The 27028-nt window shown below is 38.6% G+C and overlaps 2 protein-coding genes across 5 annotated transcripts in view; one reads left to right on the top strand and one right to left on the bottom strand.

Annotated features, from left to right (window-relative positions):
• Window positions 1–13235, bottom strand: part of papss1 (3'-phosphoadenosine 5'-phosphosulfate synthase 1) — an 18418-nt gene extending 5183 nt beyond the window's left edge. Inside the window, exons 1-10 of the mRNA XM_042388150.1 lie at window positions 12979–13235; window positions 11571–11685; window positions 11224–11459; window positions 10678–10816; window positions 7383–7501; window positions 6920–7033; window positions 6645–6756; window positions 4464–4669; window positions 1817–1952; window positions 1198–1466 (exon numbers count right to left, since the gene is read on the bottom strand). Of these exons, the coding sequence (XP_042244084.1) occupies window positions 1198–1466; window positions 1817–1952; window positions 4464–4669; window positions 6645–6756; window positions 6920–7033; window positions 7383–7501; window positions 10678–10816; window positions 11224–11459; window positions 11571–11685; window positions 12979–13038 (1506 nt within the window). The 5' untranslated portion in view covers window positions 13039–13235. The remainder of the gene's footprint in view (window positions 1–1197; window positions 1467–1816; window positions 1953–4463; window positions 4670–6644; window positions 6757–6919; window positions 7034–7382; window positions 7502–10677; window positions 10817–11223; window positions 11460–11570; window positions 11686–12978) is intronic.
• On the top strand, window positions 13235–27028 carry sgms2a (sphingomyelin synthase 2a). 4 transcript variants are annotated; one of them, XM_042388182.1, is made up of 7 exons: window positions 13235–13317; window positions 13773–14000; window positions 22691–23196; window positions 23788–23905; window positions 24421–24574; window positions 25218–25384; window positions 26259–27028. In XM_042388182.1, the coding sequence occupies exons 3-7, from the start codon at window positions 22748–22750 to the stop codon at window positions 26442–26444; spliced, it is 1074 nt and encodes a 357-aa protein (XP_042244116.1). In that variant the 5' UTR covers window positions 13235–13317; window positions 13773–14000; window positions 22691–22747; the 3' UTR covers window positions 26445–27028. The 4 variants fall into 4 exon arrangements, with proteins under 4 accessions (XP_042244116.1, XP_042244098.1, XP_042244106.1 ...); XM_042388164.1 differs by having other exon boundaries at window positions 13773–14004; XM_042388172.1 differs by lacking the exon at window positions 13235–13317 and adding an exon at window positions 13373–13403 and having other exon boundaries at window positions 13773–14004.

The raw sequence follows: 27028 nt of genomic DNA, 5'->3' as shown, positions 1-27028 counted from the left end.
AAGCATTTTAAATAATTAAATAAGATTTGTGTAACTCCTTTCTATTCTTATTTGACCATTATAAGTGTTTTTAAATGCAATAATTACATTCATTAAAATATTTTCTGCTATTTTTGCTGAAAATTTGTCATGAAAACAAGTGATACTTAACTCTTTTTGGAGACAAAAACAATTCAGTGAGAGAAATGAATGGGAGAGAGAGAGGACACGGAAGTACAGAGAGAAAATTAACAGGGAGCCACGCAGGAGGGAGGAGATCATAAGAGAACGCAGAAAGTGAAAAGAATAGTAACGTTGCCTTGAAAAATGCAGCCATTATATAGAAAACTAACCACTAGTCAAAAAAAACTCTTAGCAACTTTAAAATTTTCACTTTTTAGCAGACATAATCCACCACTACAGTTCAGCCAGCAAGTCTCCAACAACTGCTGCCCTTGGGAGTCTGCGTTCACTGTAAACACTGAGACTCTTTTTCTGTTTCTCATTATGAATAATTGCTAAAACTGCACATTACGTCTTGAAAATTACTAATACTACTGCCATTAGGTTCTTGCCTGTCTAGTTTGTCTACGATTTTTAGATTAGGTTTACAAAACGGGTAGTTTCGGCTCAAGGTGGAAGTGGCAGCGTTTCAGCGCATTGCTCAAAAACCTTCAGGCAAGAAGAACCCAGGAGAGTCAGTTTGATTACTTGAGTGACGAGCAGACCAGGGGTATATGTTGTTTTTAATGGGTAAACAAGCTCAGAGCTATGATACTAAGGCACAGGCTAAAACTCCCATTCAGAATTACAAACTGAATAAATTCAGTGCCTGACATCCACCAGCCTCAAATCTGCTCTCAATAATTTTCACCATAGCTTTCCCATTATCACAAGTGAATGATTAAAAGACTCCCAGCTACACAGCTACGCTCAGTCACACGGAGAGGTTGGGGTATGGCATGGAAACACTAAACAGAGCGCCTCAAGACGATTGTAAACCCCATTTCCTGCCATTTTTCACTCTCAAAAATTTGCAGACACCAAGTATGTGACACTCCTCCTCCCTGTGTCTGTTGTCATTACTTACTGCTGCAGTCACATTTTTTTATTCCGTCAGTTTTGGAAAAAAAAAAAACATGACGCCTTTTTTTGTAAAAAAAAAAAAAAAAACCTCAAGCAGGAATCTGCAAATACAGCATTCTTGATAATCATTACCTCAGTTGGCCCAGCATACATCATAGGTGAGGGAAAGATAGCAACAATGGTAGAATCTGGATTCAGGACGCCCTCCTCCAGCACAGCCGCGTGCTGCTTCATTCGCCATGGCAGCGGCACATCATCGTCCTTGGTCCAACCTCCCAGTGGGTGGAGCAGCAGTACGGGCCGGCGGTAGCCTCGCTCGATGAGACGCTTGTGGGTGTCCTGCATCAGAAGAGCATGGCCGTTGTGGACTGGGTTGCGGAGCTGGAAGGCAAATACAGCATCTGAATAGAAAGAAAAGAGAAGGAGGGTTTGTTAAACTGAACATCTGTAGAAGACAAACAAAATGCCACAATATACCCAGAGATAATCAAGCAGCTAACTGCCCAGCCACTGAAACCACATACAGGGGTGAATCACATGAAAATGTTCTGTCTCTTGACTTCCCTACTGTGTCTCCCTCACTTCTTTCCCAAAGCACAAAGAAATAATAGAAGTATTGAAGTAAGTGAACGACCCAGAATGTCTTCTCCTAAAAGGTAGCAGTTTATAAATATTGTGACATTACTGTCTCTTTAAAAGTCCTTGAATCAAACGTCATCACTGCTTAAGTGACTGGTATTTGGCCCCAAACCTGCATTCATTTCTTTAAACTTCTGTTTGAGCTCAGTGGGAGTCAGTCGATACTGGTCGAGTCCATCGTTCCAGTAGATCCTGTCCAGAACCTGCAGGTCTCCGCCGACCAGCCAGTCCCCACTTTCCATCACCATCTGAAATAAGAGCCAGAATGATCATGACAGTGAACAAAACTCAAACGTAATCCAGACTTAAGACACTGCCTTCCATAAAAACTTCACTGTGCTGGAACCCGGCCAAGCTGAAATCGAGTTATTACCGAGTTGCAACAGGGACACAGCAGCGTAAATCAAAGTCTCTATGTGTCGTTAAACAGTCAACAAACCTCTGGCAGGACCACTCTTCTGCATTTGGCCACAACTCTCTTTCTTTCTTAATTTCAATAGCAGAGCAGAGACAAAATCAGATTGTATTCCACAATAAAACCTGCTGATGAGCTCATGACCACACTGGAGAGAATTTTTCCTCCTCAAAAGATTCATCTAACAATGTCACCTAAGTGCTCAGGACCCACGCAAAGGCTGCTATTGTTTCAGGCAGTATCTTTCTCCTGCCTCTTGTGGCATTTATGAGAGCATAGCTAGAGTTACTGAAAACAAGGGCCTGTGCGATGTTAATGTGATACAAAGTGACAATTCTCTACAGGCTGGGCAATAAAAGGAAGCACAGCACCAGCACAGAGACAGAAAGAATTCAAAATAAAGGCCACAAATGACACCTGAAGTGTTTCAGAATTGCAAAAAGCGGATTTGGATATTGATTTAAAAAAAAAAAAAAAAAAGAAAAATCAATCCATGTCACTTTTTTCATTGACATTTAATTTATTGTGAATATTTTTTTTTAAATATTAAATCTCTTTGATATCGATACTTTACATATTGATTTCAGTTTGACCCGCCAAACTGTTCGCAAAAATCTGAAGGTTGTCAGCGATAGAGGTGTGGATCTGTGTCTACGCTATGTGATCAATAACCACTTGGTGCCATAATAAGTTTTCAGGATCGTGTTGTGATCTGTTTTCCACACTCGAATTAATCCAGCCTGTCTACCGCTGGCCTGAGAAGAGTCACGAAAGATGCATAACAGTCTTATTCTTTGGAGAGATCAACATAGACAAAGTCGCAATTTATTTTCCTTACATAAGTGAATGGAAAATATAATGTCTGCGTGGATAAATCAAAGGAGCAGGTCTGCACGTACACATGTGCTCTGTTTAACCATTATATGTGCCCCCAAGACTTCACATGTGAAAAAGGGCCCCAGCCAAATAAACAACCACTACACCATAGTTTCCGATGAAGGGGGCTCCTGTCTGACTGACGGACAGGTAAACAGGAAAAAGTGGATTAACTACATGTAATATGGAGCAGCTCGTTTCTGGCTGCAAAGAAAAAGTTGCAGCTACCAGCGCAGAGGTGTGTTGACAGACTGGCTCCGGCACGGGGAGTTAAACATACACTTATGTATACATACACATTCTCTTTAATGAGTGACACCTTAATTACAGCAAGCTGAATACACACGTTCAGCTGTGACAGGCTAGAGTGGGTAAAGAATGACAGTTGTGGAAATATAGAGTACTCAGCATGTGTTTAAAGCCAGTGCTAAGACATCAGGTGTTGACACTGGAGAGTCATGGTACCAATTTATGAAACTGGCAGCTTCTAATACATCTTACAACGTGAAGCTAAGCCAGATCTGATCATAAACAAGGTGAGACAAAGACGACATCTGCTAAAATTAAAAATGACTGCCAACTGCGCTGAAATACCGAGACAGCTGCTGTCTAGTGTTCAAGTTCACCTCCGTGCAGTCAGAGCATTTTTAGAAGCAAAGGGCTTTAAAATGAGCCAGTGAGGTTTACAGTAAGTCTTAGCCCAGGGAGTGAAAGCACTAGATACCATGTAAGTTACTATTAGTTTTGCTGGTATACGAATTGCAGACCAACTGCACTAATCCTAAACACAATGGGATTTAAAATTAGCCAGACGGGCAACTTTTAAAAGCAACCTTGCACTGCATCTGTTCATGCAGATGGAGTTATAAAAAGACAATTTGACAACTATCTTTGTCTGTAGTAACAGACAGTTCCATTCTTTTCCAGCTACAAGCCAATGCCACTCTCCGCAAGAGTGCGCAGGATCATTTCAGGACGTTATCTCACCACCGAGTCTACCTGAGCCCCTGAAGAGGAGTCGATAGGAGACAGATGGAAACAATTCACTGGCAAGGATTCCGCAGCCTGTTCAGCTGAGCGGTACGATCTCGAAACGCATTTGGTGGAGGCTGAGCGAGAGACTCAGCATCCAAATATAACACCTGCAAAATGAGGGTGGACCAAAAAGATCAAGTGATTACACTGGGCGTCCTGACAGACTGCAAGAAAAGCACCACTCCTCCACCTATTCAGTCTTTCCATAAGCAAAGTGAAAAGGCCAGCTCGGATCTGTGTTCTATCAGTGCTGAATCCAGGGAGGCAGTTTGCTTTCACATGCAGAGTGTTTATCACATAGTGCACTGAGGAAGACCATCTGGAGCTCTGCAGATGCTGCAATACTTTCACCAAGGTGGAGCTTTTGGATTTTTGATAGCATTTTGATAAATATTGGCACACTGACTCTAAATGTGTCATCTGAAGAACTGACCTTGATGTAGGGGTGGTCCTTGCAGGTGGTGCCCCACTGACGAGCGCAGCGCTCCTCTTTTCGGTGCTCATAGAACTCAGGGTTGCGAAGGATGGCCACTCGCCTGCCCTCATAAACCAGAGCCATGGCTGTCGCACCATCTAGACGCTCTTTATCTGCAGTAGACACCGGCAACACCACGGGCACTGACAGGTTGATTACACCACCTATGACAAGGGAGGAAGAAAAACATATTTTGAGATTATTTATTTTCTTTATAAATTCATCTGCTGATTAATTTTTGATTTAATCTTTTTGTGTAAATATGTCATAAAATAGAGACAAATGCCAAATCCCCAGAACGCAAGGTAACATATTCAAATCCCTTGTTGCCCTTCCTGAGGTTTCTTCCATTTTTTCCCTATTAAAAGTTTTTTTGAAGGGAGATTCTTCCTCATTCATATCGAGGGTCTAAGGACAGAGGATGTTGTATATTGCGCAGATTGTAAAGCCCCCCCCCCCCCCAGGGCAATTTTGTGATATTGGGCTATATACATACAAATTGACTTAACTTGTTTTGCCCAACCAACAGTTTAAAATTCAAAGATAATCAGTTTACTATCAGGTATGATAATGAACTAAATTGAGTAATTGACTAATCTTTATGGTTCAAAAATAAACAGAAATGTGAAACTCATACCTGGGGAGTTAATAACCTGATTGGCCAATGATTTGTCATAGTATGCAAAGTAAAACAGCATAATATACCACTTAAAGCTATACTAATAGATAAGATTTAATAGATAGTTCAGATAATGATCCAATAACAACAGTGCCCCAGTGCAAAGTACTCAGACATCTTACAAATAATCAAAGGTTAATACACACAACAAAAAAAGCTCAACCTTTCTAGTTAAGTTTCCATTTTGTACCCCTTCAGGCTAAATGTGAAATATACAGCTAAACCACAGGCTACAGTGAGTCTTCAAGGCTGCAATTTTAGAAGCAAGAGAAGAAAAATACCCTCTTAAGCTAAACTGGATCTTGAACCTTTTCTCATTTTATAATTTGAGCCGTGCACTGACAGCGTTTTGTTGCCGTCCAGTGTGATGAAAAAGTTGGGACTGGCACGCTTTTCACATCACATCACATCAAATAGTGTGGAGACAGGAGGCGACGCTGACTGCTGCTCCCACCTCCCCCTCAACCCTCCTCTGGTCCCCACTGTCACAGTGCAGAGCTTACAGCTGGTTCCAATAAAACGCACACACAAGACTGCCAAACGTCCGAGCGAGGGAGAGACAAGCTTGAATTTTGGGTCTCTGTTTATTTTTGCAGACTATTTGATTAGTGAAACATGCAGTTTTCTGCTTCCCAAACCGTTTTAGTGATAGTGTGTGGGCGATCAATTTTTTCAGGGTGATATCATTTTTTCACCATCAATTCCCTGAAAGGAAGTCAAAATGTAGAAAATGGTGGTGTGTGTGTCAATCAATACAGGAGCCTCTTCCTCTGCATCCCTCTCCCTCAGGATAAACAGAGGAAAATGGAAACTAGACTTTTCACATCAATATATATTTCGGTTTCTGTCCAGCCGGTTCAGTTTCTCAGTCTAGCTATCTTTCCGGGCACCAAATTCAAATCATCTGCGGTTTTGCTCAACGTTGGAATTTGAATGTTTTATCATTCAGTCAGGACAGCGGTTGTAATCTATACCTGTCAAAACCTAACAATGAAAAACAGGCTATCTTAACTTTTAAATTATTGTATGTTTTTTCATTTCATTGTGTGTGTGCGTAACAAAATATCTGGCACTACAACACACAACTGAGGGTTGAGTGGTCATATGGACAATAAATGAAAATTGACTTTTTCTTGGAATTTCATACAATACATGATAAATTGCTGTAATTACACAGAGGTACTCTGGCACTAAATATGATACTTATTTTCTCCAAAGTGCCTTAAAAACAGAGGTATTCCTGAGCCCTGGGTGCAAAGTGTCTTATCACTTCACCATCATGATACACAGAACAAGACCATCATTCTTGAAAATATGCATATAAATCACCTTCACTCATTATATCAATGTCATTCTGCCATTTCTTTTGTGAGGTCTCATCTCCACCTAGTGCCTTTTCTCAAGTATAGCAGCACTGCACTCAATGAAATGTTAGACAATAAGTTTAAACAACATCTTACCATCCAGCAGACAGTCAAAATGAAGACACTGCAAATACTCTCTCTCTCGCATAAAGCCGTTCAGAGGAGTGGCCCAGCCTTCAGCCAGCACCTGCACCCACTGCATGTCCACCTGGGGATTACACACACCGTCATATAGGTTACATATTGACCAGCAACTCAGCATATATGTAGATCAAAATAAAAGGATAGAGTAAAATGTATGAGTGAATAGTATGTCTAATAGTTTCTCTATAAATACTTAGGCAACATTAAAAAAAGAAAATCAGAAGCACCTTCCCAATCTGTACAGCAGGCAGAGTCTCTGCATCAGCCTTGGCCAGGTCCAGTTTGTTCTCCTGAACATACAGCTCTTTCACTTCATAAGAAGCATCAACAGGAACTATATCCTGAAGAATAAAAAAGAATATCAAATTAATTATTTTAAATACAGCGTCAACCTGCTCAATCAGGGCTTTGGTAAAGGTTTACTAGTCACTATTATTCACATGATAAAGGGTAAGGACATCGATGGCTTTACAAATATTAGGCCTCACTGTCCCCTAGTGGCAACTAGGGGAATGACGGCACAGTTTTGTGAAAGAAGTCTGAATTTCAAGGTCTCTCTCCAGTGTCAAATATACAAACAAGTATAAAAAGGGACACAGCTAATAGCTAATAAAAACTACATTACTTGATTCTAAACATGATGCATTTATTCTAAACATGTCCAAGCAGTATGTTTCTCTTCTTTCTTACCCTCTCCTGAAGCAGGTCAATAAGCTGTTGTATGGACTCATTCACACTGCAGGAGTCAGTCTTTAGCACCAGCTCTGGAGCCTCTGGCTTTTCGTATTCTGAGTCAATTCCAGTGAAACCTAAAAAATAATATTGAGTATTGAATGCACAATCTCAAATACACCAAAAAAACTTTGCATATAAAAAGTCTACTTTTGTTCCAGTGCCATCATGTTCCTGGTTTTACTATTAATATTCAAGATAATACTGAAAATATCCAAGCCATTGTTTAAAAAAAACAGTGATTTAAATAATAGTGAATTTGTCATGTTTCTATGGGGAATGAGGGAGAAGTCAGAGGATGGTTCAGGGGTTGAATTACATCACATTTGAAGGAGATACTATTTGACACATAGTGCCTAAAAACAGCATCTTGACTACCTAAGACAGGAGGGACGCAAAGGCCAAATCTGCTCTACAGAAATTACATAGAACTCAGGAAATTGGGTTGTGATCTCCTCGCACTGTAAAAAAAAAAAAAGCGACTTTTTACACCATGTGATGGGAAACACTTCCTCTGACAGTGATGCATCAGTTTCATTGTCACCGCCATTTTCTAAGTAATTTGACATGATATGGATCAGTACAAACAGAGAGCAAAGACAAGAAAGGAGGGTATTTACATGACACATAAAACAGATCACAAGCAGAAGTCAGAATAATGAACATGTACAGTGGATGTATCATATGTGTCAACTGAGTAAACAGAGTACTCTTAAAACAGTTTTGAACATATAGATTTGTACTCCATAAAAACACCCTATGAAAAAAAATTGTCCTTTAGTAAAGAAAGAAATTCAGCCAGTAATTTCAGAAACAGAAATTAGCTGAAACTAAAGGCATACAAAATGCATGCAAAAAAAAAAAATATATATATATATATATACACACATATATGAAGAATTTTTATAGAGAAGAACAAAATTAGTAGAACACACATACAAGCCATATAGAAACAAACTGACAAGTATTATGAGATGCAGCAAAAGGGATTATTATAGCAAATTATTGGAGGACAACAGAAATACTAAAAATAAATGGAAAGTATTGAATGACATTATTAAAAACGAAACTAGAAAAGCAGGTTACCCAACCTATTTCCTAACAAAGTATAATATAACTATTAATGATATGGATTTAGTTGCAGATGAATTTAATATTTTTTGTTAATATTGGACCTAATTTAGCTAAACAGATTATTAAGCCTAACAGTAAAGATGATGTGATGACATTGCTGATGACAGCAGTGACAGATGACATTGTTTAAACATTAAAGAGTAAGAAGTCTACAGACTTCTTACTACTTGATATGTCTACAGTTCAAAATATTATTGAGTGTGTGGTGAAATCACTGACACATATTTGTAATCAGTCTCTACAAGCTGGTATATTTCCAAGCAAAATGAAAACAGATAAAGTCATACCTAAATATAAGTCTGGAGATAGACATGTACTCTCTAATTAAAGACCTGTTCTCTGCTCTCGCAGTTTTCTCTCTCAGCTCTCTTAAAAATATTCTATAATAGACTAGATGATTTCATCACAAAACATAATGTACTGTGTGAAAAGCAATATGGGTTTAGATCTAATAGGATAACTTTATTTGCACTAATAGAATTTGTGGAGGAAAGATCAACTGTAACAGAAAATAAATAATATACAGTGAGGTTATTCCTGGATCTCAAAAAAGCATTTGATATTGTTGACCATGACTTATTATTGAAGAAACTACAAAGATTATGGAATTAGAGGGGAAGCACAGTCTTGGTTAAGTGTTTACTTGGAGAATAGATATCAGTATGTCCATATAAATAATTTTGATTCACAACTATTGAAGGATACTTGTGGGCTTCCCCAAGGCTCAGTGTTATGCTCATTATTGTGTATTTTGTACATAAATGATATATATTAGGTTTCCAAAATATTAAAAATGATACTACTTGCAGATGATACAAAGTTATTTTGTTGTGGTCAGAATTTGAAACAACTTTTGGATATAGTGGAAAAGGAACTGAAAATGAAAAGAGTTGGTTTGACTCTAATAAACTAACACTGAATTTCAGTAAAAACTAAATAATATTATCTTTGGTAATTGTTTAACTCACAAAGCAAACGCATGATAAATGATGTTGAAAGTGAAAGAGTGTCTGAATTAAATTTCTTGGAGTGATAATAGATAAATAAATGATGCTGGAAGCGACATATAAATTATATTAAAGCTAAAATGTCAAAGTCAATTGCAATACTATATAAAGTCAAAGATCTTCTAAATCAAATTTCATTATACACCTTGTACTGTTCCCTTATGGTCCCATATATAATTTACTGTGTGGAAGTGTGGGGAAATTCATACAAATCTTCATACTTCAAAAGAGAGCCATTGGAATTGTAAACAAACAGAACCAACAAACTCACTCTATTAAATTAAAGGCTTTAAAATTTAAAGATTTGGGCGACTTTAAAACGGTTTAAATTACATATAGAGCAAAAAAAAAATTATTACCTAAAAGTATCCAAAAGTTGTTCAAAAAGGGAGAAAGTTAATATGATTTGAGAGGAATTTGCATGTTCAAAAAACAATTAGTGAGGACTGATGTAAAATATCGTATTTCAGTCAAAGGAGTGAATTTATGGAACAGCTGTAGTGAGGAACTGAAAACATGTAGAACACTTAGTGAGATTAAAAATAACTTACTGAACAAATACAAAAATGGATGAGCAGAAATAAACATTGGCATAGAAGGACAGGGTACAGGATATCTAAATCGTTTTGTTTTTGTTGTTCGATGTTACCTTTTGAGGTCAAATATGATGTGTTGTTAAACGGGCAGGCATAATAACCTGTAGCTTTTTCATACTGCAGAAATCTTTCAAGTTGTGTCACTGTGTTGTTTTCAACTGTGTTATTTGAGTATCTGCCTCCTTTTTATGTGTTTATGTATGTGTGTGTATATGAATTTGTATATTTATACATATGACCTAATTATTTTCTGTTACTGATTGCAGACTGAAACAAACTCAAACTATCTTGATTAAATGTTTTCTCTTGCAGCCTTTGTTCTTTGTTTAACCTCAACACATAACATTGAAGGACATTTTGACCCGTTATCTTGACACATGTCATTGCATTCCAGCCCAAGTATAAAACTGAGTCACTGTTTTGATCTCAATGGCAGTTTTGATCAGTCATTATCATGAATCTAGGCCTCGGATTTGATGATGCACTGCAAATACACCCTAAAAACACAAGCTCTACCTCTTATTTCGCCTGCTCTGGCTCTCTTGTACAGCCCCTTCACGTCCCTCTGCTCACACACATCCAGTGGAGCGTCCACAAACACCTCAAAGAAAGGCAGCCCGGCTGCCTCGTGGATCTTCCTGGCATTAAGGCGATCCTGGAAGACAATAACCAAACACACAGTAAGGTAAACACATGATTTTAGCCAAAGAGAAGTTAGCCAAACATGATGTGTAAGAAAAACATTGAGCATTAGATTGGTTTAAAATGATAAGGACCCAGATTTTTTGTCCCTGCACATCCAAAATTTGTGTTTTCAGACGCAAGAGGACAGTACTAGTCCTACCACACTGCTCTGTACTGTAAATTAGGGCCTAGTAATGTCATTATGATCATCCAAGATCTGTCATATATAATATGAAGTATCCAATATCCAAAAATTGATGTGAATTTTAACACTAGCCTGTTACTTCTCAATTCTACGGCCATCCCAAATTTATCCCTGTCCTCATCTGTCTGTTTCTCTCATTCAGCCACTGATGCTTTCTTTGAAGAGTTACTCACCCTGCTGTAGGGAGAGATGAAGCTGGCAATGCAGACCAGCCCAGCATCAGCAAAAAGCCGGGCCACCTCAGCAATACGTCTAATGTTCTCTTCACGGTCCTCTGGGCTGAAGCCCAGGTTCTTATTCAGCCCCTGGCGGATGTTGTCTCCATCCAGGGTGTAGCAAGGGATCCCATGACAAACCAGGTACTCCTCTAGAGCCATGCTTACTGTGGTCTTCCCTGCACCGGACAAACCTTGACACAGAGGAAAACATCATGATTGTGGAACAGCTGTGGAATGACACAAAGGTGCAGAAACAGCACCTTGAAATGTATTTTTGTAAATGCTGTCATCTTGCAACATACCAGTGAGCCAAACGGTGCATCCCCTGAACCCTCCTCTTGTGCCTACAACCTGCCCACGCTTGTTTCGGCTGACATGGTGAGCTTGATACGTGACATTAGTTGCACGTTGCTTTCCCTGAAATGATAGAGATTTTCTGTCAATTCAGCCTCTTCACAAGTTAAAGAATCACACAGATTTATATAAAACTCTAAATTAAAAGATAGAATGTCAACATGAACAGATCAAGCCTTGTAGATTTGCTGAACTAAAAGTTGATTATATCAGTCACATCTCCAAAGTGGCCTTGAAATACGGTTTCTCAGTAATATGTAGCCTGTTCTATATTAAGAAAACAGCTTGTAAGCTTAGCAGAACCACATTTGTCAGAGTATGTGTTTGTCTGGGGAAATGTAGTGCTGCAACAGTTAGTCTATTCATCAATCGACAGTAAATTCATCTGCAACTATTTTAATAGCCGAATAGACTTAATCCTTTAAGTCATTTTTCAATCAAAAATTGCTGAATACTCTGATTTCTGCTTCTGAAATTGGAGACTTTGCTGCTTTTCTCCGTTTTATAACATTGTAAACTGATTATCTGTTTTGTTATGGATTGTTGGTTTGACAACACTAGCAATTTGAAGACATCAACACAGACTGTGATGGAAATTTGTCACCATTTTCTGATATTTTATAGATAAAGCAATTAATTGAAGAAATACCAGACAGATTAATCCATAAGAAAATATGTATTAGTTGTAGACCTAATGAAATGTCAAAAAGTAGTGACAAAAGGCCATCACAACTTCCAAGAATCTATAACAGCCCACTAACAGTCTGTAACCCAGAGATACTTCATTTACCACCATTATAACAAAGAAAAGCAGAAAATTCTCACATTTAAGAAGCTGGGATGAGCTAATGTTTAACCTCTTTGACTGAAAAATTAAATGAATGAAAGCATAAATCATTTAAACTACATGTTTCAGCTCTGTATGTATGCACGTTTGTCTGGTGTTATTGTTTTTGTTTGTTTGTTGTATGTTGGAGGACCACAGTGCAAAACAATCAAATCAAAAATCAATCAACTATGCAGCAGCAGATCTAAGTGGTAAAAGGAAAAATAGATTATGTAAACTGTAATTTGCTGAAACTGATGCTTGAACTATTGGCGTTATCACACATGCATTAAACAAACAGACGATGGATGCCCTTGTATTAACTGCATTAGCAGTTAACTGATTAGCCACTTTTCAGTCACACGCTGATGGCGACGTTTGATAAGAAAAGCTAGCTTTGCTGTAAAGCAGTAAAACGTTAAGTAGGTTAATTAGCTAGCTGTCTGGCCACTTAGCTCAATGGAGGGTTGTTGGACGGACGTGGTGAATCGTTGTGATGAATTTACACAACTTGGCAAGAGAAAACTCACCCAGCTATCAGCGGCGTTGCTTAGCTTCTGTTTTTTGTGCGAGTTGCCATACGTGTCCATGTTCGACAGTAGTCAGCGGCTATTTCAACCGGCTACCTGTTTTAAATCACACAAAACGACAAATCGCTCGGCTCTTTGCTTATTAATGCAGGTATCTCTTGGTGGGTTTTTTTTTTTTGTTTTGGCACAGGTATCTCTCCTGTGAACGGAGGAGCCCCGGAGCCGAGAAGCCAGGCACAGGAGGAACCGGGAAGAGCTCTCTCAGCAGCAGCCACGTCACCGCGGACGGAGTGACGCATTTCCTCAGAGGCCGTTAACGAAAAAAAACACTGATCTGAGGTCAGTTTTGTTCCTTTAACGTGTGTCGGCCAAAGTAATGGGCTAAATGACTCAACTGATCTATTATCAGTACTTATTATGCGCAGGTTCGTGGTTGCAAGAGATTTAATTATTCGGATTTTTTTGTTGTTGTTTTAATAATAAATAAAATAGAAATGTATTATGCTATCGCTAGATATATATGAAATTTTTTATTAGAGTGGTAATGACTCGTGGCTAAATAACCAAATAAGAAACATAAAAAATATATTCTTATGATGACCTATTTTGTTTTATTCTTATATTTTATATATTTTTTAAAAATATATTATATATAGTATAGTGTGTGACTCCATAATAAATGCAAACAACTAAGCTACAATCATAAATCCTTCTAACTGGTTCAAGATGCGCATATTAGAGAACACCTATTTTAAATAAGCAGAGTTACAGGGTGATGCTTGTGCTGATTACAGGACAGTTACTCTGAATTAAAGGGGATGCCAGGCGGGGGACTGGATACAGATGGATGGATGGATCTAAGAATATGTAGGGCTTCGGGGAGGAGCGCTCCCTCAAAAGCGAGTGGCAGTGCAGTGTAATGTAGCAGTCCAGCCTGAGCGGAGCAGCGATCAAACAGGGCGCAGCATCAGGGATTCAAGGAACTGCAACTACAGGAAGAGACACTAGGAGGCCCGAGCAAGGCAGGTAGGATGCTATAAACTGTGCAACATGTGAATATAAATACATCCTCTTATCGCTATCTGTTGTGCTGAACGTGTTAATTGCGGCATTAATAAGTGATGTGTAATAGGCTGCTATGGCCACACAGGATTTTATCCTCCCGATGACATTCAACTTTTATATCAGTGTTGATGCTGAAATACATCGTGAAGTCTGGTAGATTCGCCTGTGTTTGAATTTTCATTTGTAGTGAGCTATTGGGCCCATATATTCGTATACATTCATACAAAAAGTTTTCTTTCTCGGTGGATCATTAGAGATGTGCTAGAAGCCTACGTGTTTATAGTGTGATGATGTCAGCTCCAGAACAGGGTAGGCTATATACAGAAAATTAAAAGGCAAGTTGTCACATAAGCTCTAAAACCATTCAAAGCTAATCCCCCATTATTTCTGTATCATAGCCAATACACAGACTGTGCATGCTTGTGATATAATTATTCTTTGCTTTAATTTCATTATAATAATTCAGCTGTCAGTTTCCAACTGCAATAGCTTTGACTGAAATCAAGAGGGCTTAATTACAGGACATGCAATGACCTGTTGCCCCACCCAGTAGCTTCATATGGAACATAGTATTTATGACTGTGTGGGGGGCCACTGTGCTACACCCCAAAAGTAAACTTCAAAACTGGCTGGGCCGCACTCATCACATGTGTCAGCCCAACCGCCTTGTAATATATGGGAGACATGGGAGACTCCCAGTTCTGAACCTTGCATTACTGCCAGGATCCACCCCAGATGTGGTTAAGGCACCCAGAAGAGTTAGGGTGGCTCCATGCAGTGTGACCGTTTTGGCTTGTAAATGGGATCACTTTGCAGGAATACAGCAAAATTTATCAGTTCTGTCAGGGAATAATATGTATTTGTGTATTTTTGATGAACAGCTGTGGGCAGTGAGCTAGTTTTATACAGTAGTCGTGGATTCGAGTGAAGAAGTGAACATTGTAGTAATACAACCAAAGGTTTCAAACAATTGCCCTCTGTCATTCACATTATTGTCATGACATATTTACTGGCATATAACTTACTGTACTAATGTTACTGCTACTATGATGTCAATATCAACTATTAACACAAGAAATACTTCTTCTACTACCATCACTGCTGCTACTGCTAATCCGTGGTAGAAAGTAACATTTAGTCAAGCACTCCACGTAGGCACAGTCTTGATATACTGTATGTGCACTTCACTTATTTCCATTTCATGTTACTTTATGCGAGTACTTCAATACGTTTCAGAGTCAAACATTCTCTTTTTTGCTCTAGTACATTTAGTTGACAGCTATATATGAATACTAGTTACTTTGGTGATGAAGAGTTTACGTAGATAACATATGAGGCATTTGTATAATGTGATGCATTGTTTTAGACAAAACTTATTTACAGTGTAAAGTAATTCAATTTAGCTCCAGCTGAGCCACTTGCAACAATTAAATATCACTTACACATTAATGCATCAACATCAAAAATCCAATAATATAATATACAGTAATATAACACCCAGGGGTCATTTCTCTATATAACAAATACTTTTACTTTTTTTACTTTCAGTACTTTTTTCTACTACTATTCCTACTTTTATTTAAGTAAAGGTACTTAAGTAAATGATCTGAATATTTCTTCCACCACTGGTACTATTTCTAGCACTAATAATAATCAAATAATCAAATCAAATTATACATTGAGGATATATTTAGATTTTTTATTACCAAATGTGGGAAAACAAAACTAAAACTGAAACATGCTGTATTGCAAAACTTTCTGTTTCAAGGCTTTCTTTACAGTAAGTACATGTACAGCATATATAGTCAACTCCTCCCCGTAGTGTCATCAGTTCCTAGAGGGCTGGGCCACCTCGGATGTGACTTATTTTTATCCTTCCCTTTGATGAAGACAATCCACATGCTGCCAAGAAGAAAATGAGTGGACAGCTACAGTAGCATGTTATTATGAAGGCCCCAAAATGGAGTCAAAGCCCTGGTTCCCCTGGAGTAAAATACAGCCTTCACAGCAACTGGGTGGCTTCTCTTGAAATAGCTTGGGTGAGTGGAGGCAGCCAAGTTATCCATTACAGTCTGTGACCATGTGGAATAGGTTTTTCTGCCAGTTTTCCATCACCACCAATCCCTTTAGAGAGCTGGGTGCACTGGCTGGTGGGAAAACAGTGTGTAGTGTACACTGGGGAGGAGGGGGACTGGTGGAAAACTGATGGAGGCACTCTGCTGACCTCCCTTGTACAGTACACATAGTACAGTCTCACAGTGAACACTGGAAAATAAGTACCTAATATCTCTTTTGTATTGAATGTCACACTGATCTGTCACAGTATACGCACAAATACAAGAAAATATAAAACATAACAACTTTTGTTGTAGGTTTTTTAAGGGAAAAATCCACCACAAAACAGAATTAACTTTGTGCCTTGCTAACAGTTTTGGACAACAACAACTACTTTCTCAATAAACTGAAAACTAGATCAAGACCTCCATTACCAGAAAAACAACATCATTGGTGATTTATACAGAAACTTAAAATAAGTGACCTCTTTTGGCCATGTGAACAATGACCGTTGTCTCAAAAGTAGGGTGACACAAAGACCACTGCACTCATACCTTCCTCCACCAACAGTTGTTTTCTCTGAAGCTTCATATTTCAGTAACTTTAACCAAGTAAGCATGAACATTCATCACCTTCTTTACCTGGTAAATAGTTTGACAAAACAATCCCAACTCTAGCTAGTCCACCTGCAAGCTTTTTCTGAGCTTTCCACTAGATCACGTAGTCCTCTTGTCCATGTTGGCTTAAAATGCTTCTTCATGCCAACATGGATGGAAAGTCCAGCAGATTTATTTCCAAGACAACTGACCAAACTCCATCTGCTGATGAAGACTTTGTGATGTGGTTGAAAGCTCTGTAAAAGTGAGTGGACCTTGAGTCAGGATCAATTTGTCAAACTTAAAGGTATCCTGTGGCGTTTTCCTGTAAACAAACAAAAGTTGTGTTTACATTCTCTTTTACTCACCAAAACTCATTGCGTGTATACTTGTGATCTAACAAATGTCTTAAATCCATTTCCTGCCTCATAAAACATTTGCAAAACTTTCTTTTTAAAGTATTTTAAATCCAGCTTTGTTTACATCTATGTTTACTAGCTTGCAGTCTCCTTCTTCTCTGCCTTTGCTGGCATATAGCTGTGTTTCGTGGCGCATTACAGCCACCTGTAAGACTGTGTATTGTGTTGCCTGCGTGCAAATGTGCATGCATGTAAGCACGAGGCAAACAAAATGGGGATGCACTCAAAAAAAGTGCTCCATGGATCTACTAGAGGTCACAAACTCCATGGGGAACCTTTAATAAAGATTTTTTTCAACCATGGTCATTATCTTTATCTAACCTTATTGATATAGTTGGTTATAATGAAACAAACCTTAGGTGGCAGATTGGAAAAGGCTCATATAAAGCCTCATATGATCCATTTTTAAGTAGTTTGGAAGGCACTGCCAATAGGGGCGCCAAATCAGAAAACGCTCATATAGGTCATTGTGGACGGCAATGACAAACAACCTATTTTGTCTTTTAGGTTTGAGGACTTATTGGATACTTTTTCATTTTTTTCCATTTTTCCATCCAAATGAGTTGTGTTAGTCAGAAAATTTCCCCATATGCCAGTTCAATCACTACTGGTGCTTTCATAGTTGTCCAGGAGGCAGAGCTGCAGTCCTGCACACTTCTCTGTGTTTCCATTAGAGCAGTTACCCACCCAAAACCACATAGAAACTGTGTCTGCCACCTGACCACTTAAATGAATTAGACCACTTAAATGAGTTAAATCTAAAGTAAAGAGAAGAGGAGTTTTTCATAAATATCTTATACAAATGAACACCACCACTGCAATAGTACAACAAAATAGGAGAATGTGGACTCTTAAACATTAGATATCTGTGATCAAAAGCCATATCAATAAACGATCCAATCTCAGATTATCATATTGATTTATTTTGTCTTACTGAAACCTGGCTATGTCATAAAGAATATGTTAGCTTAAATAAATCCACTCTTCCCAGTCATATTAATACTCTCATTCCTCGAGATACCAGCCAAGGAGGTGGAGTTGCAGCCATTTTAAACTCAAGCCTAATCATCAACCCTAGACCTAAACTTAATTATAACTCAATTCAAAAGCCTTGTTCTTAGTCTGTCACACCCAACCTGGAAAACTTTTTCGGCCAATTCTATTTGTTATAGTGTACCATCCTTCTGGCCCACACTCTGAATTTTTATCTGAATTCTCAGAGTTTATCAAACTTAGTCCTTAGTACAGATAAAGTAATTATAGTAGGTGACTTTAATATTCATGTGGATGTCGATAATGATAGCCTTAGCACTGTGTTTATCTTATTATTAGACTCAATTGGCGTGTAAATAAACCCACTTAGCATCTTAACTTCCATGTCTAAATACTACAGAGGCCTCTTATGCTGACTTTAGTCCCTCACAAATTGATCATCTTGTTGATAGTTCTGCAGGCTCACTGTGAATGACACTCGACTCCATCACCCCTTTAAAAAAGAAGATAAAACAAAACAAAATAGTATAACTCCCAAACCCGCAAATTAAAGCAAATACCATGAAAATTTGAAAGGATATGGTGTTCCAAACTGAAAGAATCTCGCTTGGTCTGGCAAGATAGTCTTAAAACATGAAGGAAGGCCCTCTGTGACGCCAGAGCTGCCTATTACTCATCATTAATAGAGGAAAATAAGAACAGCCCCAGGTTCCTTTTCAGCACTTTGGCCAGGCTGACAAAGAGTCATAACTCTATTGATCCATGTATCCCTATAGTTCTCAGTAGTAACAATTTCATGAGCTTCTTTAATGATAAAATTCTAACTATTAGAGACAAAAGTCATCACCTCCTGCTGTTAGCAGGTATAGATTTCTCCTCAGAAACAAGAATCTCAGAAACAGCTGTTAAACCTGATATATATTCAGACAGTTTTTCTCCAATCAACCTTCCTGAACTAACTTCAATGATTTCTTCATCTAAATCATCAACCTGTCTCTTAGACCCCATCCCAACTAGGCTGCTTAAGGAAGTTTTACCCTTTGTTAGTACTTCTTTACTAGATATGATCAATCTGTCTTTATTAACAGGCTATGTACCACAGTCCTTTAAAGTAGCTGTAATTAAACCTCTTCTTTAAAAACCTACTCTTGATTCAGGCGTTTTAGCCAACAATAGATCTACATCTAACCTTCTCTTTATCCCTAAGCAAGAAGTCCGCAATGAATTGTGTGACTTTCTACATATCAAGAGTTTATTTGAGGATTTTCAGTCAGGATTTAGAGTGCATCATAGCACAGAGATAGCACTGGTGAAAGTTACAAATGACCTCCTTATTGCATCGGACAAAGGACTTCTCTCTGTACTTGTTAGATCTTAGTTCTGCATTTGACACCATTGACCATCACATCCCATTACATAGACTGGAACATTTATTTGGCATTAAAGGAACTGCATTAAGCAGGTTTAAGTCCTATTTATCAGATCAATTTCATTTTGCACACGTTAACGATGAATCCTCCATGCACGCAAAAGTTAGACATGGAGTTCCACAAGGTTCTGTGCTTGGACCAGTACTATTCACTATATGCTTCCTTTAGGTAATATTATTAGGAAACACTCCATAAATCTTCATTGTTATGCAGATGATACCCAATTATATTTATCAATGAAGCCAGATGAATCCAATCAGTTAACTAAATTCCAAGCATGCCTTAAGGACATTAATCTTTGACTAGGATATGTCCTTTAACTCACACATAAAACAAATTTCAAAGGACTGCCTTTTTTTACCTACGTAATATTGCAAAAATCAGGCACATCCTGTCTCAAAAAGATGCCAAAAAACTAGTCCACACTTATAGTTATACTTATTATAAGGCTGCCCTAACAAGTCTCTAAAAACTCTCCAGCTGGTCCAGAATGCTGCTGCATGTGTACTGACAAAAACTAGGAAAAGAGATCATATTTCTCCAATTTTAGTTTCTCTGCACTGGCTTCCTGTAAAATCCAGAATAGAATTTCAAATCCATCTCCTCACCTTCAAAGTCCGTAATGGTCAGGTACCATAATATCTTAAAGAGCCCATAGTACCCTATTACCCCACTAGAACACTGCACGCCCAGAATGCAGGCTTAATTGTGGTTCCTAGAATCTCCAAAAGTAGAATTGGAGGCAGAGCCTTCAGCTATCAGACTCATCTCCTGTGGAACCATCTTCCAGTTTTGGTCCAGGGGGCAGACACCCTCTCTACGTTCAAGAGTAGGCTTAAAACTTTCCTTTTTGATAAAGCTTATAGTTAGGGCTGTCTCAGGCTTACCTTGGACCAGCCCGTAGTTATACTGCTATAGTCCTAGACTGCCAGGAGACTTCCCATGATGCACTGAGCTCCTCTCTCTTCCTCTCCATCTCCATCTGCATTCATGCACCATTAATGCATGTTACTAACTTGGCATCTTTCCCATAGTTTTTGTGCTTTCTCATCACATAGGTTCCATGGACTGTTGTAGCAGACCCCGTGCTGCTGTGGTCCTGCTTGACGTCCGCGCCTGCTATTATTATTATTAGTCATATGTCTATTATTATTAATGTTATTAATGTTGTTGCTGTGCTTCTCTATGTCTCTCTCTCCTGGCTCCCCCTCCCTCTTTCTCTCTCAACTCAACCGGTAAAGGCAGATGGCCGCCCACCTAGAGCCCGGTTCTGCTCAAGGTTTCTTCCCGTTAAAGGGGAGTTTTTCCTTGCCAATGTCGCCAAGTGCTTGCTCATGCAGGAATGTTCGGTCTCTGTAAATTAGTAGAGTATGGTCTAGACCTGCTCTATATGAAAAGTGCCCTGAGATAACTTCTGTTGTGATATATAAATATATATACAAATATAAATAAAATTGACTTGAAATGAGTTGTGGTCAGAAAATTTCCCCATATCCCAGTTCAGTCACTACTGGTGCTTTCATAGTGTTTCATTAATCACCATCTATAAAGCTGCTACAGTATTTGACTCTAGAAATATAATAACTACAGTCTGTGTACCTGCTGTTCATCTTGCAGTTAGTTGAGCTGTTCAATATTAGAGAAATAAATTATGTGAATTCTGATTTTATCACAAAAAACAAAAGAATGTTTATAGGGATCCCACCTTGCAGTACAACTAACCACAGAGATGTAACATCATCGCACTAACAACAGAAAGAACATGGCATTGTAATTAGCTTATATTGTTTGCCTGCTCTTGTTGATCTTATTTGCCATCTTGGTCAGTATTACTATACCTTATGAGCCCTTAAATTCTGTCAGACTTTATCATCTGTAGCCATCCATCAGTTACATAACAGAGGGTGAATCTGCTATGGCAGAGGGTATTCTACGAGAAGCCTTTCTGAGCTGTAATAATATTTTCCCAAAAATTGATCATGAGGAACATGATACTTTCAGCAGCTCTCTTGAATCCAACCTCTATTTCTATCCCATCTTTTGTCCTAATTCCAGATTTTCCTACAAGTAAACATGTCAGTCTGTATGCATCCCAGATGACAGTTATTGTGATGTATTTCAGTGCTAATAGCAATATCCTCGAGTCCATTAATGGGGCTCTTAAAGGAAGTAGAAGCCTAAATGTGAAAGAATGAAAATGGCCATTACCATAGTGCTCTCTTAAATCATTAACTGAAAAGAGCTCAAGAACAAACATTGTGCGAGCTCATCTCCAACTTCTTCTTCTATCTTCTGAGTGTCATTACTAATCATTCATCTCTGGCTTCCAGCAATCTGCAGTATATTACCTAATTTACTTTTATTTTATCTAGTTGTTATATTTATATTTTATTTTATCTTTCTCAGCTGATGGAGTTGCTTTTCCAACATAGTCATTAAAGTGCTCAGAAAAATGGGAATTCTACTAATCCCATGGGCAAACTCCATCTGCAAAGATTGTGTTGCACAATATGATAAAAAAGCCCTAGAAGAGCAGGAACTTTCAATTACGTTTAGTTTAGTTTAGTTTAGTTTTTAGGTTAGTTGCTTTTGCATTCACACAGTTTGTAACTTTTACGATGAGTGTGCAAATTCCTCCAATGCATAAGATAATGAACAGACTGTATAGCAGCAGACTGTTGAGGACAAACTCAAAAAAACCAAAGCAGTGTGGGAGGAAAGACTTAGGGAGGCCCAAAATAAGATTCTGACTGAACATCCAAACAGAAAATTGTTATAGTGGTTCTGGTGAATGTCCAGGGAAAGGAAAATACAGCACACAGCATTAACTCATACAGCCACATCTAGTCTAGCTGGCTGTTATAAACTCAAAAATAGCTTTTCAGTCTGGACATTTCAGCAAGAACATTGCATCAATAAAAGCTCAGTCTCATGCTTTGCTAATCCCTGGGATGAGGAAGATTGGAAACAAAAGTAAACAAGAGTTCATCTTTTCCCTGTTTCTCATCGCAATAACTTGACATTCTTAATACAAACAAGCAGTTCCTGTTTACTTATGTGCTTTTCTATCTTGTGTAAATGACAAGTGTAGTACTTGTGCTTTCCAAACCAAATAGTGTGTCAGTTTCCAACCTTTTGTTTTCTCTCATGGCAGTCAAAAAGCCTCAACCCAGAGGAACCGTGTGCCTGTGGATGGACAGTGCAGGCACCCATGGCATCACAGGAGCTTGTGGATACGAGAGACTCTGCCACTCATAATCTGAACCCAGGAATGGAGGGCGGTGCCGTGCCCAGCACCGGGAAAACCTGTCCTGTCCACACCCCAGGTGGAGAGGATACAAAGCGGGGATTTCGGAAAGGCATAGGGAGGCATAATGACTACGTGAAGATATCTGTGCCAGAGTCCAAGGTCAGTCGTCTGCCCATGGAATGGTGGAAGACACTGATTGCCTTCTTTTATGCTGGTTTTAACTTGGTCCTGACAACAGTCGTCATCACAATAGTCCACGAGAGGGTCCCACCCAAAGAAAGCAGCCCTCCCCTTCCTGATAAATTTTTTGACTATATTGACAGGGTCAAGTGGGCATTTACAGTGACAGAAATCAATGGCATGGTTCTGCTGGTCATTTGGATTATCCAGTTGTTCTTCTTCAGATACAAGTAAGGCTGTTTTGCACTACCTATTGTACAAGTTGTGTTTTCTCCAGCTTAATGTGGTGTCAGCAGAGTACTGTATTTTAAAAAGAGGAACATTTAATCTCACTACATAATAAGTTATATAAGCTACAGTATTTTTGTTCTATGAAATAGTTTTCTGTTTTGTGGTTATGTGTTGCAATTTGTCTATGCCCTGCATGTCTCTTTCCGCTGCTCAGAAAATGCACCACATTATAGCCTGTTGAGGCAGCCATTATGATGAAATTATATTTACAGTATGTCTTCTCTACAATGGAGGTCTCCCTCTATAACTGTTCAACATGAGTAGTCTAGAAAGCAGTATTACAATGCAAGCCAAATCACCAACAAGATTTTTTAACACTGTTACAGCATTTTAGGGATGACTTCTCATTGCCATTTTGCAGTAATAAAACTCCAATTTGACAACACGTTGACTCATCACACTGTGCAAGACAGTCCTCATGCTTCAGTATTTTGTATATTTAAGTAGATGGGTATTTGCAGTACTATTACATAATCAGGGCACAACAACATTTCTGCATCCATTGTGGCTCTCACATTTTCCATTTACAGGTCAATAGCGAGCAGGCGGTTCTTCTTCCTCATTGGCACTCTGTACTTGTACCGCTGTGTTACTATGTACATCACCACCCTGCCTGTACCTGGCATGCACATGACTTGTGCTCCTAAGGTGAGTAGCACGCTAAAATCAGGGCGGGCATCAGCTGTCATTGCTCAGCCGTGTACTCTTGTGCACCCTCTGGGACTCATTTTGTACAGCCACGCAAGAGAGGCAGCTATAAAAAAGCCATTTTGACTTTTTACTGCCTCCGGACACCGACAATATTGAGGTGCATCAGTGTTTGATCAAAAACATGCGCTCCTGGCAGCTGTTTGTTGGGTTGTGTTGTGCAGAAAGATCAGAGACTGGACAATTTAATAGTTGTTCCCAAAAATTTTAAATGTTTTGGACACAGTATATTAAAACTTTTCTACTTGTAAGAGGTGAGTTATCAGTAATTTGAGCAGCATGTATAGGAGAACAAGATTTGGTTATGTCAAGTGGATAATACCTGTTAAATCTTAGTTTTTCCTCCTTCCATTCCTCTTTTAATTTTAACTGTACCTCTATGCTCTCACAACTTGCTACCAATCTGATGTTTTTCTATATATCCCTAATTGCATCCACTATGTGCTTTCTATCAGCTGCATGGAGACTCCCAGGCAAAAATCCAGCGAATTCTGCGACTGATTTCAGGTGGAGGTCTGTCCATTACAAACTCCCATCTCATGTGTGGAGACTTTCTCTACAGTGGACACACTGTGATGCTCACCCTCACTTATCTGTTCATCAAGGAATGTGAGTATTCAAAGCAACACTCTTGTGTGTTTGCTTTTATGGAATAATTCATGTGAATATCCCATGAATAATATATGAATGATATTGTCTGTTTCCATTCTCATCCCATATGGTTCACATCATTGTATTATACAGCTACAAATGGACCTTCAAGAGACTGCTAGTAAACAAAATAACTGACATGTGATGCCACTATTACTGTTTTACTTTTACATTCAAATATTCAAAGTTTGGCAAAATGTATTTGTTATATATCTTGTAAAGCTGAATATTGCTGTATATATGCTGGATATATGGTGCAGTTGGCAAAAAAAACCCAAAAAACAGAGTACATATATGGGAGAATTGGCTAAAAAAAATACAAAGTACATATTAAAAAAGTTTTTCAAAATGCAAAAACATTTGGTTTGGATGAGATTTACAAGCAGACATTGCAGTGTTTTAGTTTCCACTATTACAGATAAGATTTTTGCTATAGGCATGTTTGTCTGTGTTTTGCAGGAAATCCTTCTGTTCCTGTCACATTTTATTGAAATGCCACTGACAACATTTTTCTTGACAGTGGAAACATGGAACAACAGACTACGAATGGATGTTGTCATAAATATCGTCAACACTCTTGTCTCTCCTTCTCTCTCTCAAGACTCGCCACGGTCGTTTTGGTGGTACCATCTGATGTGCTGGCTGCTGAGTGCCGTGGGTGTGGTGTGCATCCTGGTGGCACATGAACACTACAGTGTGGATGTGGTCGTGGCCTATTTTATCACCTCCCGACTATTCTGGTGGTACCATACCATGGCCAACTTACAGGTCTGAACACAGAGCTGGACCCTCAGTGGCTGTTTGTGTGTGTGTGTGTGTGTGTGTGTGTGTGTGTGTGTGTGTGTGTGTGTGTGTGTGTGTGTGTGTGTGTGTGTTTGTGTGTGTGTGTGTGTGTGTGTGTGTGTGTTAGAGTGAAAGAGAGCAAATGAAAGCGTTCAGAGCTAAACCACCACTTTCACTGAACCTTGCTACACTTAAATTATTATGCATGGCAGACTTTACTGTTTGTCTGATGAAACATGGCTGTATTTTGTTCAAGGAGTTTACATCAGGTGCAATTTATTACAGTTTATATTTAAAGGAAATGGTCTATATATTACATATGATTATATACTTATAGTAAGTACATCTATTTTTGGACTGTGTGTCAGAACTTTCTGGATGTCATTCCCATGAACAGTCACTATGGCTTTTCAAAATGCTGAATTACTCCCTCTACTGGCCAAAGTGTTAAATTATCTTTCAAGTTACATTAAAGTCAAGTCAAGTCAAGTCAGTTTTATATATGCAGCCCAACATAGCAAATCACAAATTTGCCTCAAATAATCTGTTCACCAATTCACCACAATTTCGTAATGAAGATGACCAATGAAGTTAAAACAAGTGAAAAATCACAACATTGGCCACTGTTTTCAGTGCAGATATGATCATGTATGAGGATATATTCAGTATATATATATACAGAATTGTCCCCACCACGAAAGACAACACCATCATATTTTGAAAACCATAGTCTATTTAATGTAATTTTTTAATATACTGTTTGTCTGTGAGAAATGCATCTCACTATCAGCATAAATGATTAGATGTTCTTTTTTTTCCTTCTCTGATGTAACTCTTGATAACTTTTATTCTCATGCAGACTCTGAAATGCTCACCCAACAACTACCTCACTAACACCTGGTGGAACCCTCTGTTCAACTTCCTGGAGAAGAACGTCCAAACCGCGGTGCCGTGCTCATACAGCTGGCCCATCACCTGGCCTCCTGCCTGTCTTAAGAACCCCTGTAAGAAGTACTCCATGGTACAGAGCACACGAGAGGAGTGAGTGGACCCTGATAACCCAAGCAGTGTTGCTTGATAATCCGCTGAAGTGGTATTCATTCAGTCAATCTTTCTTGGACAGGAATTTAATGGAACCAGATGCATTGCTATAAAAGAAATGTTTCAACAAAAATGTATCTACAAGGATAATCATATTGTCTCTGTGTGTTCTTTGCCACTGTAATTTATTTATGAGATAAAGTCCTGAAGAGTTGTCATTGTTTTTGTAAATGATACCTGTGTCAGCTCCTAGTAAATGTCAGACAAAATCCATTTGTAGCAACTGACTTGCAGGTTTGTCACACAGTATTTGCAAGACTTGATTTTGGATCTGCTTCTGTAACCCCCTCATACTGTATTTGATGACGGGGTTTACCTCAATATCAGTGTACTCAAGTCACAAGGTGCCTTAGTGTGTTAAATGTCCGTAGGTCTACCAAAAATGCCTTTATGAGTCTTGGTGTATTTTTTTTCTATTATTTTTTTTGATTATTATTAATTTTGTATTATTTTAGTACTCTTAAGTGTGTATATCCTAGCTGTAGTCTCAACATTGTACTATTGTATTAAAATGTAACCATACTAAGA

Source organism: Thunnus maccoyii, chromosome 2, assembly GCF_910596095.1.
Source record: "Thunnus maccoyii chromosome 2, fThuMac1.1, whole genome shotgun sequence".
Taxonomy (NCBI): domain Eukaryota; kingdom Metazoa; phylum Chordata; class Actinopteri; order Scombriformes; family Scombridae; genus Thunnus; species Thunnus maccoyii.
The sequence above is the reverse complement of the archived record's forward strand: the minus strand, read 5'-3'. Positions and strand labels throughout refer to the sequence as shown.